The sequence below is a fragment of the Sprattus sprattus genome (genome assembly GCF_963457725.1).
Source record: "Sprattus sprattus genome assembly, chromosome: 17".
NCBI lineage: Eukaryota > Metazoa > Chordata > Actinopteri > Clupeiformes > Clupeidae > Sprattus > Sprattus sprattus.
The window spans coordinates 19,503,436-19,523,064 of NC_137915.1; the positions used below are offsets into that span (position 1 = coordinate 19,503,436).

At 40.8% G+C, this 19,629-nt stretch overlaps 1 protein-coding gene across 1 annotated transcript in view; it reads left to right on the forward strand.

Annotated features, from left to right (window-relative positions):
- Positions 1 to 621: 621 nt before the first annotated feature.
- The window catches only part of vstm2a (V-set and transmembrane domain containing 2A), a gene marked incomplete at both ends in the record, with an annotated part of 36,753 nt that continues 17,745 nt past the window's right edge, over positions 622 to 19,629 (forward strand). Inside the window, 2 exons of the mRNA XM_080854853.1 lie at positions 622 to 700; positions 1,577 to 1,743. Coding sequence (XP_080710979.1) covers positions 622 to 700; positions 1,577 to 1,743 — 246 coding nt within the window. The remainder of the gene's footprint in view (positions 701 to 1,576; positions 1,744 to 19,629) is intronic.

Genomic DNA, 19,629 nt, shown 5'->3' on the forward strand with positions numbered 1-19,629 from the left:
CGAGAAAAGCATCAGAGTAAAAAGATGATTCGGGAAACAAATGCCTTGAAAGCCAGCAATGGTATGCGTCAAGAACAAACACTGGCGATAATGAGATACTCCATGCACGTCATCTCCTAAAAAATAAGGCATACATGTTACTGCACTTCTATTTGCATCGCTCAACTTTTAGTGAAACTAACCACGGAAAAAATGTATTATGACAAGAGGGACCACAATAACAACTCAAAAGCAAGGCACGAGTCTAAAAATAACTGTTCAAAGTTTTCACTTTTAGAGAGAGGAAGTCTCCATATCTGTAATGATTCAGCTTTGTGCAAAGCCTCTGAGCACGCAAAGGGGAGCTGCGCACTGACGTTACAACTACGACCACGTACCAAGAGCGAGGAATAGAACCTATTATTATACTTCGCAGCACCTTGCAGGGACAGCACAGTCGCAAGTCTCGCAAAGCCCGTGGTTCCGACAACTTCAGGAGAACACCATCCAGAGTTTCAGTATGATCCATACTCGATATTCAGTGTCCAAATACGTTAATTTGGTATCTGCTTAAATCGCGGAGCAACTTTGGAAATTTGTTTTTTTTTTTAACTGGCTGATGCGATTTTTATCATTAGAGGAATGATGTGGACCTTACATGACGGAATTGGATTTGTTTTCTTTTCTGGTCTGTGTGTCCAGATGGGGTTCACTCTTCAAGGTAGGCAAACTGAAAAAATGTGCTTGTTTTTTGTTTCAAATCGCCTTACTGCCGTTGAAGGAATAAATAAACTGTTAAGATTTTGAAATCAGGTAACGCCGCATGAAACGACTTCGGATTTAATGTTCAGAGACTCCACAATTGCCTTTTTTTGGTACAGAGATAACAAATCGTTCGCATTTTAAACACGTTTCGGTCGATAGTGTCGCTGCATCAGACAGAAAATTGAGACATCTTCTAAGAAAAGCTCAACTGTTGATTGTGACGCGAAGATTACGGACTGTGTCTGAGTTATAGTTGTCTGTTCTTAGGGATACTCCAACAGTTTACCAGAAAAGCAAATGTAATGTAGACTAAAAGAATAACTTCGACGAGCCTGCATGCGCGACTTGCATTTCAAGTAGCGGATCTGCAGAAATGGAGTTCGATTGTGGGACTGCAGCTATTTTTCAGCACCAAGGACAGTTCCGTAAAAGTAGCCCACTCGGTTAACACGACGAGAATATGTCGCAAAAAGCAAAACATATTTTACGTTTGAATCGAACATGCTATACACATTTCATATCAATACAACATTAGTTTGAGAGAGACCTACCACATGCTTATAGAACGGATTTGCTCGTAGTCTTCCACGCGATTTAAAACGAATGATTTGCCTTTGCCATTGCAATCTTCAAGACACTGAACAAATGTATACTTTTCATATTTGTTGAAGGCTTCGCTCTCGGAATACATGTTAATATGAGCTTCACCAATGTCTACGCTTCATTGAACCCATAATCCAAAACAAATAAATTCTCATTATGTTTCTATGAGGAAAAAAACTGAGTTCAGTGTTTTTGACATTGCCTTTGACGTATGTTTATATATTTGCAGGGAGGTTTACCAAGATACCTGCCAACATGACTGCTAAAGTGGGACAGAACATTGAAATGGAGTGCGCCTTTCAAAGCGAAACAGCCTCTGTGTACTTGGAGATTCAGTGGTGGTTCATTAGAGCGCCGGAGGAACCGAGCTCCAGCGAGGAAGAGACTGCCACAGAGGTACTTTATTATTTTCCTTAAAATGACAAGACCCCGCACCGCGTGGCTTTATGCATTTCCAGATGTTTTGTGCGGCTTTATAGTGCGTTGAAAAGTACATTCACAGCCCATGACCTGGTCTCTTGGGATACACATGTTATACTATGCATGTACGCATACATGATACTGCGGTCAAGGTTAAAATGCTTGCCAAATTTCGGACATTAGTTTTACATGATTGCGACCCTCTCCATAACATTGTAAGGCTGCAATCAGCTGTTTAAATGTCTTTGAATGCTTCCACTCACTAACTGACCAGCCCCACTCCCCCCCCCGTCCACACACACACACACACACACACACACACACACACACACACACACACACACTGACATACACACACACACACACACACACACACAAAACACATATACACTTTCATCATCGTCACCATCTGGCTATTTCATCCCCTTGCACTAGTGCTATCAATGAGAAAAACTCCAAGAATGTCTGAGTATTGCTGCACCCTGTGTATTGTGTACCTTCGAGTAACTTCCATTAAATATTTAGTTATTGAGGACATTTCAGTGAAGTTTGTCAGCTCATTTAACTTGATATAAAGCAGGGTGATGCGTCTTTTAATAACCCCCCAACAACATCACAATACATACGTTTATTTTTTGTGGAGAATGTACGCGCTGTAAGTAGCTTTCGCCTCTCTATTGCTGGCGCTAATCACACATTGCTGCAGCTTTGATCCAGACGATCCATATGTGTGGGACGCTGGATGGCGAACTTGTTGCCGCTATTAATAAGCAATGTCCAGCCTTTCAGTGGTTCCATCTAAAATAGCTGACACATTACGTGCGTCCGATGTCAATAATAATAATAAAAATAATAATAATATAGAATTATGATAAATTACTGGATACTGGAGATCAGTTTCATATTACGATTAAGCAGTATGCACATCATGAGTGTTATTGCCACCTCTTGGATTTAAATGGACTGAACCGTTCAACGAACGAACTGTACATTGTATGGTAATGTTGCCTACTGTCAAGCCATAGGGGGAGCAGGGTTATCTACGCATTGCTGTGAGATGAATCTGATCCTCACATATATGCATAAGATGATGGTTTAGACAGAGAAATGTCATTTCCCCCTTCAATAGATATTAGTGAGGAATCCTTAGTGGCAGTGAAGGTCGGGCTAGTGCTGACACAATTTGTAAGAGTGCAAGGTTGTGGCTCACCAGAACTCCGTGTCCTGTTAAATCTGACAAGGGAAGATGGCTGTCTGTTGCACCACCTTAGAACAGCACTGAGCAGCTCTTCAGCTCAGCTCTTAGCTTACCTCAGAACCAGTGATGGTGAAATCAGAAAGAACAAGCATCAGGAATCAGATTAGATTGACCAGTGCACCCCAGTGTGGATCTTCGAAGGATCAATGACTGGTCCTAAAAATGTTTTTTTTTTAAATTTTTTTTTTTAGGGACTGAAAGTTTAGACCAGTGTAGAGAGTTAAGACCAGTGTAAAGGTTTTAACAGATTGCTTAAGGAGACACACACACCGTAAGAGAATACATGTATCTATGTATGGTTCCTGTACTTTGTGTTAGCATCAAAATGATGAGCATCTGCCCTACATCACAGAAACAATGGCAGCATCCTTTATCCTTGTGTACGTTGCCGTGCAAGCTATGGGATTTCATGGATGTGTTTTCATACACTATGTGATGCCTCAGATCTACTGCATGACTTTGACAAGAGACAAGGCACAAGGCAACAGTTTTCACACTGACAACCTCTGATGCACCATGTTTGACTAGTGAGAAACCCTGATCCTCCTTGCCATTGTCAATGCTCACTTGAAAACTCTGGAGGCCAAGTCACTCTACGAGAATTGTTCAGCAGGGGCAATTTACAGTTCCATTCATCACAAGATGGGTTTTATTTCAGGCTAACCTGGAATCATTTATCTTGACAAAAACTCCAAACGTTCTCCCTCACACATTCCCAAAAGACTGGTATTGTTGCTTCTTCTGTGCTTGTTATGTTTAATTATATACATCAACTCTGCTTCCCCCCTGAGAAACAACAGTCCCACTGTATGATTAATGTAGCACTGCTGCACTTCACCTGTGGTTGCCTCTCCCACACTGTTACCTTGCTGCATATTAGCAGCAATGCACTATAAAACCAACACACGTTGCCTCAGGTGACAGAGCTGTCACTGAAATGCAATGCATGCTATCGGTGATATTTCTGTACATGATACCTGTGGTTGATTTTGTTGTTACCTTTTATTAAAGTAAAAGCATATTCAGACTAATATCAGAATTAATGTCGCTGTGGTCATCATTGCAAGTCAATGATTTGGAGTCATGCTCTCCACTTCTTTTTTGGGTTTCATTTAAAGGAAGATGGCTTTAATGGCTACAGTTCAGTGAGCCCAAACTAGACTTCCTGATATTTCTGAAAGCCACGTTTGAGTGCGCAGGTAATGAGACAGATGGTATTACCTTTCAACCTTGCTAGCACTGTCTTACATTGTATGAATTTTTTATAAAATACTGTTCCAGTCATTTAATAAATGTATCACCATTTAGTTACTTATTCGTTTAAAGGGACCAGGCCCTAGCACTTGCATTAGTTGACCAGGCCCTAGCACCCATATAAATAATAGTCTACCAGGCCCCAGCACCCTTATAAGTATAAGTTTTCCAGGTCTTAGCACCATTATAAATATTAGTTCATCAGGCCTAGCACCCTTATGAATATCGGATAAACTCCCAACACCAACTCATTTGAAAAATCTCTACATGTTTAATGCGATGTAATGCTTTTGGACGACCCCACCAGTGAAATCCATTTGTCTTCTCCTCATCTCTCAACTCCTCCCGCACCCAGCCCTGGTAAACATCCCCTCCCTTCACCTTATCACCGCCCAGACTTCCCAAGCATCTCGTCTCCTCCGCCAATTGCTGAGACATTAGCAGCCAGAGTGGATAGAATGGGCAGACCTGAAAACTCTGGGCTGATCGATTCACGTCTCATTATGGCTGGCGCGTTTGTAATCAATATAATGTTTCAGAGACCACCGGCCCCACTGTGGGTGGGTTGGATCACTCACAGTGTCTTGCTCTCTGTATGCCGTTCCCACCTGGAGGGCGCAAAAACCACATGTGAAAATGACTAATGACCACACTTTCCCATTCTGCACAACTTGACGAGCAAGTCTGTGCTCCCTGACTTGTTGGTCAGTGTTTTGTTTAGTACTGTTTTTTCCGGAGGCGCCACTTGATTACATGACAAAGTAGCTGTTGAAGTTCTGTTCAGTGTTACTGGACAATTTACACTGATTTGAAGAAAATGTCTTCAAAAAGTTTCTAGGTCTAGAGTTAAGGGGCCTGCCTGTTGAAGGAATAAATGGCTTGGATGTATGGTAAAACTGAATAAATGCTATATCTTTTTCTCATTTTTGTCCTCATATAGTGTGTTTGAAAATTATATTTGTATACACAACAGAAATGTGTGTGTTGCCCAAGTCTCAGGAAGAGCTGCTATTGTTTTGGCATTTGACACTGAATGATCCCCACGCAAGAAACGATCGTTAGAGAGTGCAGGGCAAACAGCGACTTGGCCAATCCAGAGAAACCACATGCTGAGCCTTTTCATTTAACGTTGTGCAGAACAAACGGCTGATCGTGTAATCAACACCCCACCATTCTCTAACCGTAATATGAGACGGAATCGGAATCATTCGCTCTCAATTGAACGGAATCATGGAACCGCCGTGTGACATTAAAAGAAATCAAAAGTTTGCCAATCAGGAAATAGATATACATGCTAATAAGGTTTCATATAAATGAGAGATAATACAGGGCAGTAATTCCACACCACTACAAATCTACCCGGACTGATATGCAGCTATATCAAACAAATTCAATAGGCCTAGTGTAGCATGCATCTACACTTAGGGAAGTGGATGAAGTGAAAAAGCGATAGCAAACAAAAGTAAAAGTTGCTTTTAACATGGACCGAATGATATAAGCTGGTGCTCGGAATACTGGTTTCCTTGTTTATGGAAGTTTTTCCTATTTACGCATCTAATGCACAATCTGGATTACACCTGCTTTTAAAATGTTCAAAAGCTGACCCCCGCAGTTTCCATACATACAACGAATTGCGCTTCTACCATAATTGTGCCTAGAACTCCACTTTTCCCTAGCCTGGATACCAGACCGTACCCCGCCCACAACATTTGAGGTCTGGAAGTTCGGTCTGGCACTGCTCCATTGGGGAGAAATGATCAGATCTCAGAAAACTGATCTTACCAATGAAATTGTCAGGGCGGGCTTTATACGATGATGGACAGATGATCAACCATCGCTTGAGTTGAATTAATGGTAGATTACAAATCGTACCAAGATGGCGGCGTCTTGGGAGCCTGTTAGTGGGAAATATTGTATGTGAATTAAGCTATCCACACAGCTTTTTTTATGTCTACACTGACTTGGTTAGTTGTGTATGTGCTACACGAATGTTGCAGAGTATTGTAGGTCTTAACTGAAGCTCAAGACCATTATTTTTAGGTTACTGCTAACGCTTAGACCAAAAATCCATTGAAACACATAGTAGCTAGCTAGCCTCGCTGCTAATAAGTATAACGTGAGCATGCATATCTCACAGATATTGACAGCGCATTAATTTTGAAGGAGGAACAGAGAAGCGCGATCGAGGCATTTGTCGATCTAAAAGATGTTTTTGCCATCCTTCCTACGGGATCCGGTAAAAGTTTAATGTATCAGATCATACTACGTTGCTCTGATTGGTTCTAGGTATCCAATTGAGCGAAGAGGCATTTTTTTCCCTGGTTCGTTGAAACAGGCCCCATAATCACAGCTCAATGGAGCGGTATCACTTTTCCCACGACCCTCCCACAAATGCAAATGCCAAAGTCAGCGCTCCTGCAGCAGCCAGAATATGGGTTAAGCATGGTCCGTTTGCACATACCATGCCATGTTTTTAACGCACGAAATGACGTCTTGTATCAGTGTATCTTTACCTGTATTCTGCAGAGTTGAAACGTCTAGTATTAACTTTGAATGATATCCATACATTTAAGTCTTTATAGGGCATACGGGAATTGGGCATTTGTAACTCAGCTTTTTCATTAGGTAAACGTTCGAAGTATGTCGTCCTGTCCCAGAGGACTCTTGTAATGAAATAGATCTCAATGACCTTGAAAATGGTTGCTAATAGAATCTAAATGTAGGTCAAGTTCGATCATGTGTTGTGATTTGACTTATTCAAGCCTGTGGAAAGCATTTGTGCCTGTGGGACTGCTTTGCCAAACATACTAATAACCAGGTTGATTGCATGTGTGTTTGTGTGTGTGTGTGTGTGTTTGTGTGTGTGTGTGTGTGTGTGTGTGTATGTGTGTGTGTGTGTGTGTGTGTGTGTGCGTGCACATGAATGTGTGTTTGAGTGTGTGTATGGAGGGTAAAAGGGATGAGATATGTGTGTAGGCTGATATGTTTGTAGACCTCTCCTACTACAGGAAATGCATGGACCAAGCGCTTGAGTTCGTTGAGTGGTCATGTAGGTGCGTTAAACTGCAATCAGTTCACATTTATAGTCTTTGCAATCAGTTCACATTCATAGTCTTGTACCAAAAGCCTCAGGGATGTGGAAGGCTTTTCTACTGTCATAGGGTCTTTTTCCCTCTAATTATCATGTTTGCTTGTGACCTTTCACCTTGCTGGCAGGTTTGTTAGTGTTACAGCATGAGTCAATGGGCTGAATTGCCAGGAGCAAAAGCCAATGAACCATTGCAATTACACCTTTAAATACCATGACACCATTCCAGAAACAAGTCAAATAAAGGACAAGAACGAAAATACACAAACGACTCTCGCAGCGGCAGAATTAAAACATTAAACTGAGCATTAAAGAGATTCATGTTCGCTTATGTCAGGGTATTACAGCAGACAAAGGGCAAAGCAATCAAAAATGTGAAATTATTATTTGTTTTAATAATCCTTACCTTAAAATGAACGACAATTTACATGTATTCTGTTAGAATGTGGATGTAACTGTGAAAGAGCAAAGAAAAAAGATAGCAGAAAACCGTGTGCTCGTTAAATCAGAATTGAAAAGAAATGCAATTAATCATTTCTTCTGTTGCCCCACTGCTGCCATGGCTGTGGGGTGGCAACCAAAAAGGCCGTCTGGCAAATTGAACCTTGCAAAAAGAAAAACAGACAAATCTGCACAAGACACGGGTCCACCACAGGCGCCCTTCTCCATGACGCCAGCTGCATTGACCCATTCAATATAGGGAGATCAAAACAAAACTGTCTTCCCTTTGAAGGCGGCGAACACAGGGGCTATGCTCGTAATTAAGGACTGGCCCCATTTGATGTTCCATGGCAGGCCGTGAGGGCACCAGCGTAGCAGGGCGTGCCACAGGAGTGCCAATTGTTTATTTATTCTGGGGCGAAGGGGAGGCTCTGCACAAGGATAGCATTGAGGAATAGAAAATTACTGTTGTGCACTGACTGAATTCATTTGGGTGCTTGAAGCTTTTAAGAAACCACCCAACACAATTTGGAAACATTTGACAAAACAGGCTGGCTACAAAAACCCTATTTTCATTTAATTGGCCCTTGAGGTGGTTATTGACTTCTACCAGGACAGTTTTCCTTGTGGGTTAGGATGGGCAGTAACAATGAAAAAAATCTTCGGCTGTTTGACTCTGTTCCAGATTAGGTAGGGCAGCAAAGGAAATGGTCTACACTGCCCTCTGCTACCGGAAATTAAACATGGATGCTGAATGATTCCATTCCCATCAGATTTCCAAGATTGCAGCAGGAACGTGTAAGTGTGGAGTGTTATCATGGAAGTAACTGGTACATCAATATATATTAGAGGTTTTCTAGATATGACATAAATGTTCAGTCTACACCTCCTCTGTCGGACCAGGACAACAGCTTTTCAAACAAGTAGATCCCACATCGTAATACAACATTGCTAAAACAACGCCAACATTTAAGTGTTTTAAACCTTTTGTTTTCTGTATTTCTTGTTGTTTAAACTATTTCAGGGGCTCTTCAGAGACCATTGTTTTTTTGAAAGTTCTGGACAAATATCCTTGCTGAGAAATGACGTTTAGAACTGAACAATGAGACTTAAAGTGGGTGGCAGTTCTGTCCAGTGACTTTAATAGGCATGTAACCTAGATTTGTGTATTTGCTCATCAAGTGCTTGCCAATCACAATGGATGTCCCAACATTTCAAAAGGCCGCCATCATCCTAATCACATTACTGACGGAAGTGCTTGTCACAGGCGCAGGCACCGTGGGCCGTAGCGATGAGATTTGTTGGCTGTTGTAGAGAGAGGGTGAGATAGAGAGAGGCTGATAGCAGCCCAGCCATTTGAAGGAGCTGCTTCCCTGCTGAGTGGGAACTCGCTTTCATATTCTCTAAGAGGACGCTCTGCAGAGCCCCAAACACCCCTCCCCCGACCCCCACTTCATACCACATCACACCACCACACCCCTCAACGCCACCTGCTGATCGCGACTCTCTGTCGGGCACGAGGCGTTGAATTAGGAGCCAATTGTAAGCTGTTGAGTCGAGGCCCCGCGGATGTCTGGCATTGGCCGTCAGGCAGATGAGTGTCTGCACATAAAAAGTGGCTGATTAGATTAAATGTGGGCCATCCCCTTTGATGTGTGGAATGACTTTGACCCTTGGCTAGCAGCCTTTCTCCTGTTGTCTCTCCATCTCTCTCTTCTCTCTCTCTCTCTGCCACTCTCTTTCTCTCTCTCTCTTCCCCCCTCTCTCTCTCTTTTTCCCTTGCTCTCTTTCTCTCTCTCTCAGAGCCACTCTTTCCTGTGCCCCTGAAAATTAGAATGCGAAAAATGGGGGTAGCGAAGGCAAAGAGGCTAGCACATTCAGCAGTAATGGAACTGTCACACTGTTTTGATTAAGCATATCAATTTTGGCTTTAATTGCCCCCGCAACCCGTGTCTCCAAGATATTGTGCATCGGGATATTATGCTGTGTGATGTATTGTTTTATAATTATTGTGTTGATCACAGTATGTGATATGGTCTTAGGCAATACACAGAAGAGTGTCTGATCTAACGTGGACTTCACTGAGATAGTCTAGTGTCGGGTCAGGAAATCACATCAGTACGTTTCTAAGCACTTCGGCAACACAACTTTCTGATAAAATCTAAAGGAAGCTGGTGTATGTATGAAAAAGCAGAGTCAACCCTATCCAGGAAAATATGGGCTGAGTAACCATAGCAAATACGAATAAAAACGTATTTGTTCTAGACACAAATTGTGCCATGTTTGCAAGTCTTTTACGACCCCAGGTCGCATCACCACGAGCCCAGGTCACATGACCACAGTTATAACTTCATAACTTTCTTTAAGAATCCCTTAAAGCTTTCACCACTTCACTGAGAGATTCTATGCTGCATACATTGCAATGAGTAAATATTTCATCCTCTATGCTGCAAACATTGCAATGAGTAAATATTTCATCCTTTGTTAAATGGGTTTCAGTCAGAAGTGATCAGGTAAAACAATCTGTTTAGTTTTCAAATAGAAGTCTTCAAATTATTTTTTTCTCATACGGCAGTGTTGCAAAATCCATACAATCACTTCCGTCTTCAGTTGATCAGTCCAGTGGATCAGGTTTCCCAGCCTGCTGTTTAATGATGTTAGGCTACACTATTTAGCACACAAGTTTGGTTTAATTCATCAGACCGTCTAGTATGCCGTTTTATGCTGTTGTCTAGCCTGTCTAAAGTCACATTGTTTTCAGTTGGCCAGGCTGTGCTTTGTGATTTTTCACTCAGTTAACCAGACAGTTATGCCAGTTGCCCCTGCTGCTTAACGTAGTGTAACAAGGTTTTGAAATGATTGACAACACTGTCAAGGATGCTGTTTTTCATCCACTGTCGATCAGGTTTTGCAGTATACACTTTGTTACTTTGTTTCACCATGTCCATGTTGTGGGTAGCACCCTGCCTGTGGATCTCGCCCTCTTCTGTATGTAGCCAAGGTGAACCTGAGCAGCATACCGATGTCAGCATCAAGGATTCACAACACACTTAACATCAAGCATCTGTCGCTGGCGTGTTTATTATCATTATAAGGACTGAAAACTGTTAATCATTTTAGTTTTTGAGGAGGTTTAAAAAAACCTGGACTAAGACTAAGAGGTATCAAGGTCCCCAAGACAGTTCTGGGCAAGGTACAGGTGAGGGCCCAAAGGGATAATAGGATTATGTAAATGTAGGCTCATCTAGCATAAACATAGAGCCTTCATTTAGTCAGTTTATTTTGGAACTGAGTTTAAAAATCATGCTATGCTAACATGCACCACTCCTTTGTCTGTGTGTGTGTGTTCACATTTATGCATGAATACGTATTATTTAGATGACTGCTCAATTTACTGTTTTCCACTGCCATGTTAGGACAATTACGCATCCAGACGCACTCAGGCGTGTGGGAGGGGGAGACAGATTACAGCATTCATGAGGCATGACTGCCATTTGGAAACACTGTTAAATATGGCTAAGCAGACACCATGAATGGAGACCTCTAATTACAGCTCACACTGATTGTTCACACTGATAGAGTTTTCCACCTACTACTGAAGGGGGTTCTGTCAACATGCCTCAATGTTGACACAGCTCAGCACAAGAAAAGAAGAGACCATCCTTGACATTGATGCAGCAATAACACTACCAGTGTTAATGAGTATTTTGGGTAAAGTCTGTCATGACAATACCACAAAATACAGTGTTTGCAAAGCATGTACTGAACTGTTATTCCTATGCTGCGTTTTCTTCATATTATTATTCTCAAGAACCACTTAATGACGGAACTTTGTTCAAACTGTTTTGGTAGTTTGATACTTAGACTATGTTATAAAAGAAATTCTAGACTTCATATGTTTTAGAATATTAAAAACTATCAACGAGTACAAATTTCCCATTAAAATGAAGGAATGATTTCAACATTCTATAAATTGACAACACTCAACTGTCAACTGTCACTGCTGCAATCATTGCAGCTGTCTCTGTCTCTCATTATCAATCAATCTATCTTTCAATTTATTTCTTTTTCTCTTTAATATCTAACTTCCCCATTTCTTTATCTCCCTCTTTTTCACTCTTTCTTTCACTCACTGTCTCTTTTTCTATCACTCTATCTATCTATCTATCTATCTATCTATCTATAAATCTATTTATATCTCTATCTATCTATCTATCTCTTTATCTATCTATCTATCTGTCTGTCTGTCTGTCTCTTTCTTTATTTCTTTCTCTATATCTTAATATCTAATGTCCCAATCTGTTTAATTTCTTCCTCTCTCACTTTCACTCGCTTTCTCTCAATTTATTTATCTATTTTTCTTTCTTTATTTCCCTCTGCCTTTGTTTGTCTTATGTTCCCTCTCTTTATGAAAGATATTCTATACTGTCTCACTTTTTAATACAATTGAATCACCACCTCATGAGCAATGTTCCCTCTAAGCTGCGCGCGTGCGCAGCCGCGCAGGCCAGTCGAAGAGGCCGCGCAATATATTTTTCAGACCACGCACATTTTTCAGACCGCATAAACAATTATTTTTTTAGGGTTTAAAAATCTGAGCATCAAAGGGGATGTAGGCTAGTTAATAAACATTTAAAATACTGACATGTTTGACAACCAAGCCGGATGTGCGTTAGAATTTTTACATTCAAAATTTCCTTTAGCTCTCTTGCCGGTCTCTGCTCCAGCAGTTATAGGCTACCATGGCGAAAAGAAAGGCAGAGCAGGTGCCCCAGAAAAAGGTCTGCCTAACGTTTAAACATGAGCGGCTAGATGAAATAGTCCAAACTGACTCAGGTAGGATAAAACTTCCAGACATACTTACGTATGCTCGGAGGCAAACGCGAAAATAGTTCGCTCGTGGGAAAACATGCAGTGAACAAAAGTGACATTATTCTGTTTGTCCTTAAAGTTTGTGAGCACTTGCATGCCCGCTTCCCTGAGCTGAGTGGGCTACCTTTGAGCCGGACACGTTGGATCGTGCAGTTAGTACATTTGATCATGGGCTGAATGACGTGACCAATCTGGCGAAAAGGTTCGAAGCGCTTCTCGAGGAAGCATAATATGCAGTTCCGGGACGCATTTGTCGAATTCAAGTTCATGGTTATTGAAAAAAGGTGGTGGCTGAAAAGTGAGGATTTTCCAGATCTGGTACAACTTCGACATTTGTGGCACATTCCAAGCATCTAGCGCCGACTGTGAACGCGGTTTCAGTCTAATGAATGCCACTATGTCAAACTCGTGAAGCGAGAAGATTTGAGGTAGAAATGTCCAATATTTTCAAAGTGATCTTGATAACTACAACAATATTTTGACATTTGTATAGTCAGAAAGGTGTTTCTTCCATAGGCCTGCAGATAAGATGAGCCAAACAGCCAGATAGGCCTAGCTCCCTCAATGTAATTCGAATGACATGTTTTGTAGCTTAGTTTGTTGCAAACCACTCCAGTTATTACATTTTTTATAAAGGCTACCTTTAGGAAAAAATATACCATAATTACTATATTTATTGTAAAGCACTGCATTAGCATTTTTCTTTCAATTAAGTTCTACTTAAATGTTGTACCTGCTGAGAAATGACTAAACACCTTGGATACTTTTATTTTGTGTATATCATTATCATTCATAACCAGTGAACCAGTCATAACCTCCCTAAACCTTATTTATTTTCAACCAAAGATCCTTTAAGTTCAAATAAACTGACTGGTAAAACACCATCATTAAAATGTTCCAAAGGCCAGCCATTATAAAGGATATTGGATAAATATCAACCTTGTAGACTTATTGATGCATTTGCTGTCATCTCTTTGGAAACCTATGGCTAACGCAGGCTCGTGGTCATTTTTGTAAGGTCGCGTGGTTTACGAATTGCTCACATTGGTGAAATGTGCGCTCAGAATAAAAAATATTTGCTCAGTGCTGAAAAAAATTAGAGGGAACATTGCTCATGAGGTATGAATACCCTATTTGCATACCTTTTTAATCTTATGTACTGGTTACTGTAATACCTTTTTTAGACTTATATTCTTATTACAGTGTTTGAGTGCTTTTTAACCTTATGTACTTGTGCATACATTAGATATCTTTCTAATATTTTACTTTATATTTATTTTTACACTTTGCAAGCACTGGTATGTCCTTCAGGAAATGCAAATCTAGTTATTACAGCTATGTCCACAGAGGTGTACATGGTGCAGTTATGGAATGTGCACAAGCACGATCACCATGCCCAAGCTAGTTTATCTTCAGAAATGAAAGAGAATTTAAAAGAGGCTTTTTTTCATATTTCTATATATGAATGAGGGAATGAAGTCCGTGACCTGTCAAGTTTTGGAGGATTTCTTAGCATCCTATTCCACCATGTTCAGATGAAGTAAAAAAGAGTTCTTGATGAGTCACTTCTAGGTAAAGGCAGACAGGGAAGTCTCTGAGAGAGAGAGAGAGAGAGAGCGAGCGAGAGAGAGAGAGAGAGAGAGATGAGTCACTTCTAGGTAAAGGCAGACAGGGAAGACTCTGAGAGAGACAGAGAGAGAGAGAGAAATAGAGAGAGAGAGAGAGAGAGAGTGAGCAGAGGAATTCATCTTGGCCTGTCAATCATCAGGAGAGGGCCAGATCCCTGGTTGAAACGGCGGGTATCAATCACTCAAAAGTCCCTGCTGGTTACTTAAGTGTCAGTGCGTCTGTCTGTCTGACCGTCTGGGCTGTTTGCGTCTCTTTGCACACTGCATAGATGAAACGGATCAGTAACCTCGTGCAGAGCTGACTGGGATCATGCAATGGTGGGAAAAGTGCTTAGTCACTTTAAGTCTGGAGTGGCTTGTAATGGGAAATAACAAAGGTACAGAGGTAATGAGATTGAGCAATTAGATTGGTAGTTGATGGTTGATTGTGCCATTGATGTAATGGGGTCAGGGACACGACAGATCATTTGAGAAAACCACACCAAGTCTGAAGCAAGAGGGGGAGGATGTCTTTAATGAACTTCATCTCCAGGAGATGACTTGAAAATGGATGTGGACATTACAGTTTTTCTGTTCTTTGGGGAGTTTCACGAAACAGAAATGACATTCTCAAAACAACACGTGCAAACCTCCAAACCACTGGGCACTTGTTCACAACAGATTGGAATTTCTCATTCCTTTAATCAAATTGCAATTACATTAGCACATATTTCAAATGATTTAGCACAACTTTGAAATGGTTAGGTTCAGTTGCCTTCAGTTAGCCCAATTACCAATTGAATATATCTTGCTGGTCAAAACTGCCTGTTGCTTCTCAGTCAAGTTGGCGTTCTCTGCAAAACATGTTGCCATAATTTCCTTGTGTACGTCATCACCTGCACAATAGTTCACTCAATTGTCAAAATCCTTTAGGCACATAATACCATGAAAAACATCATGGTATATACTGTAATATGGATCTCTTGGATCATCGGCTTAATTTTAAGGTGCAACTAGAACTTTACTAATCAAGGGAGAGATTCACACATCTGATCACCGATCACACAGTAAGTTTAGTTAGCTGACAAGTCCTATCCAGGAGTATAAATGCTTCCATCAAATATCTAGAGCTTGACCAAGTTCAGTACAATTTATGAACATGGAAGCACCTGGCCAGGGAAACAACCAATGGCAACTGCCTGCTCGAGGAAGAGGAGGAAGAAGAAGAGGAAGAGGAGCAAGGGTTCGCTGCCCATCCAAGGACGCTGATAGTGCTCTAATCACCTTACTCTCCATACCTCAATCTTATCGGGGAGTTTTTTTCTGCATGGAGGTGGAGGTTCTACCAGCATCGGGCTCTAAACCAGTGGTCCCTTCTCCAGGCAATGGATGCTGCTTGTGTTGATGTCACAGCAGATCAGTGTAAGGGATGGTTGCGGCATGCACGCCAATTCTACCCCCGTTGCATAGCAAGGGAGAACATCTGATGTGATGTTGATGAAAATCTGTGGCCAGACAGACATGAGCGCGAGGATGAGTAGGAGAGTGAGGATGAAAACTCAACTCCAGCTTTGCTTTACTTTCCTACTGTATGTGTTGTTATAGGAGTGAAGGTTATACAAATTTTTATTTTGATGTACTTATTGTTTGACAGTATATTGTGCTGTACACATTTTCTGTTTCTGTTTAGCAATTACTGTAACAATTTCCATGGCAGTATGAGTGCAATACAGTATGTGATGTGAAACCTTGTTGGCTTCCTTTGAATTCATCGTTTTTCTGTTTGATACACATAGTATTCTGAAAAGAAAACATCAACTACAGTAACCATTCAGTGTCAAAGGACTAAGCCAAGAATGAAATATGCACATGAGGGATATTTCTATGGTCCACTGCCATACTGACAAAACATCTAAATGTTTTGACCTGCAGTGTTTAAACAATGCCAAAGGTACTATTCATTTTGGGGGCACTGACTATTTGTATGAGAAAAGGAATTAGTTTTGACTGATGAGTTGCCTGTTTTTGGAGAGATGTGACCTTTTGCAGGTGTGCCATAGTGTTTTGCTAAACCATCTAGCTTATTTTGGGGGGCACTGACTATTTATATGAGAACATGATTTGGTTTTGAAGCTTAAGTTAACTGTTTTGGGTGAGATATGACCTTTTGAAGGTGATCTATGTAGTTGTGCTGAACCATATTGCCAAATGCACTAAGAGTTTAGAGAATGTAATTTCTGTTTCGTGAAATTACCCAAAGCAATGGAAAAAAAACTTTAATTGCTGAACGTCTGTATTGGTTTTCATGCTCTCATAGGCATGTCTCAATAATAACTGAAGAAGTTCCAGCATTTGTATATTGCAGGTGCACATCTTTTCGCCAAGTCTTATTGAATTGTCACCTAGTGACAGAGTTATAAATCAGTGGACAGATAGAACTACAGAGAGTAGCAACATGTTCCATATGTCTGAAATAGCTATTAGTACGGTTACACTACATTTAGGCTAATGACCAAAGCTACTTTACAAAGTTAAGGCTCAACAGAATGCTGGGATAGTGTAGCTTGGCAACCACAAGTATAGAACGACTAACTACTGGACCATAACAACCATCCATGTAAAACTAACACTGGACTTTTTTAGTTATTAACATTATTAACATTATTTAAGCAGTTTGTCCAGTAGCAAACAAAATGGGTGGCGGAAAGAAGTAGTTCTGCAAAGTAGTCCGTTTTGGTGATTAAAATGTGGAAATTATATCTGCAAATTAACATAAATAAATAAAGCGTAGCAACCATGGCATTTATGGAATGAAGGACTTCACAGTGTTTAGGTAGCAGAAATGAATGCACTTTGAGGTGCATTACCACCTTTATTCAACCATGTAAGGGATAATGTATAGTCTGGTCCATTCAGTCAAGGAAAATAAATTCCGACGGGACGACCAGGACGCCAATGTGCAGTGGAGGAGTCTTGTTTCGTCCTGAAGGGTTTTAGTTTCCGATACTGACCAATGGACTATACATTATCCCGCTTACTATACGGTTCCTTGCCAAAACGATAAATGACATTCCTTTAAAATACCTACTATTTAATGATGCTGCTGCTGTTTTGTGACTTCCGCTAAGAAAACATAGTTCTTTGCGCAAATAAACCTTGATCTTACGTCCTGTGCGTGTGATGTATACATATCATGCATCAAAGGGACATGCCTTTTTGGGAAAAATCATCCAGCTATTTTAGAATGTGTCATACAAGCAAAACAACACACATTGTATCTTTCTACTTCTTTGATAGACAAACCCAAGGACAGGTTTCAGAGCTTAGATAATTAATTGTTAAGGCTATCAGTCATATATATAAGACCTTCTTGCCTGGTAAACTGAAATTGTGATGCTTGCAGTTTGGGCTTTTGCCATGCGTAAGATGGCCTTTGTCTGTGTATGAAGTTGCTTTTTTAGAGGTGGAGTAATTTGAGAGTCATGAATAAGGCAGTTAGAAAATGGCTTGGGGTGCCATGTTGTGTAAGTATTGTACCTTGTATGGAAAATACATTTTGGAGTTACCAATAACCAGCCTGGTCGGGGGGTGGGGGGGGGGGGGGGGGGGGGGTCAAATGTGCTAATTCGCAGAACCTCAGTCAGTGGTTGGGTGAAGACAGACAGTGTTTAGGTGTTGGCTCATTAAAACATATCTTGTCTGGATGTAAAACTGTTGGTAGACAACTTCAGGTTCCAGTGTATTGTTGTGACAGCTACGAGACCACACATGGTGTTGTATTCTGAGTGTGAGAGCACTTTTTACTTTATTGAGTTAACAATTCCCTTTGAAGATGTGATTAAGGAAGCATTTAAAAGGAAGAAGCGGAAGTGGTTGCGGAGGCGAGGCAACATGGTTGGCAAGCACACACAAGACCACTGTTGTTAAAGGCTTTGTAGGTGTTAAGTGTTTTGTAGCTAAATCAATCACCTCTGTTGGATTTTCGTTTTCTAGGACAGTACCTCAAAGAAACTTTAAAGGAGTTGTTGAAAAAGTGAGCCAATGGTTGTGGCTAAGGCACTGGCAGACTACTTGAGGTCTTGAATTGACCTGAACTAAAACTGAGATGTGTGTATATGTTGTTGTCTGGTAGGGGCATGTGTTGTAACCCATAACGATGATTGGAGGGGGGTGGTCTGGGATGCCAGGCACCACTGTCGAGCCTTCTGGAGGTGTCGTGAGTGTAATTCAATGAAACATTAGTAAAGAAAGGTGCCTGCTTGAGAACCACTGTAACATGCTCACAAAGGCAGCTTTGTTGATGTTGTTGTATCCTGCTGCTCAGGGTTCATGGTTGGGCAGTTGTCTCATTGGAAGTTGGAACATGTTGTACTGTGAAGGAGCTTAACGGATCCCCAGTAGGATCTGTGGCTTAGCAGTTGTTATATTGCTTAGGTTCCTGGCTAAGAGTACTTGCATGTGGTAGTGAGAGGATTGGCCACTGTGGGAAGTCTCCAACAAATAGCAGAAGGACTTTAACATAATTGTCTTTGTGTCATTCAAATATATACAGCATATATATATATATATATATATATATATATATATATATATATATATATATATATATATATTTCATTCATTCATTTCACATAATCCCTAATGATACTACACCACTGTAAACTTCACACATCTCTCCATATACACGTTACACATAAAATAAATGTACTTTTGTTGGGGCTATTTCCACTTCTTGGGGCTATTTTCACTCTACCTTGTTTCATTACCTTGTTCTCTTTCTGAATTCCCCATTGGCTGCAATAGGTGTAATGTCCTTAAGATCAAAGGCAGCCTACTCTTTCAATAATGCATCCTTTTTTTTTTGTCAGATGGATACAATAGCGTAGCAACCCAGAGGACTTGTGCCACTTTGCGTTTTAGACTATACACATTTTGCTTAAAGTACTCAGGGGGACATATCCACTTTTGTGCTGCAAATCACTTTGATGTCACTCAAGACCGTGAAATGCCCCACAGGAAGCATGTAGTCTATAAAAGTGAGCAGTCCTCAGTTGTATTCTCTCTTGCTGTTCAACAGTAAATATGATATTCTGATTGAACATCATCCATCAAAGTCATCAGGTACCCTTGATAATGACAAGGAGGCTAAAGTATCATAGGTTTCTGTGTTTCGTGGTCCAAAAAGACCCAGAGAAGCTCATCCATGCGTTTTATTTCCAGTAGAGTGGACTACTGTAATGCTCTTTTAACTCATCTGCCCAAAAACACGATTAAAAAAGCTGCATTGAAAATGCTACTGCATGAGGTTTCACTAGAACCAAGAGAACAGAGCCCATTACTCC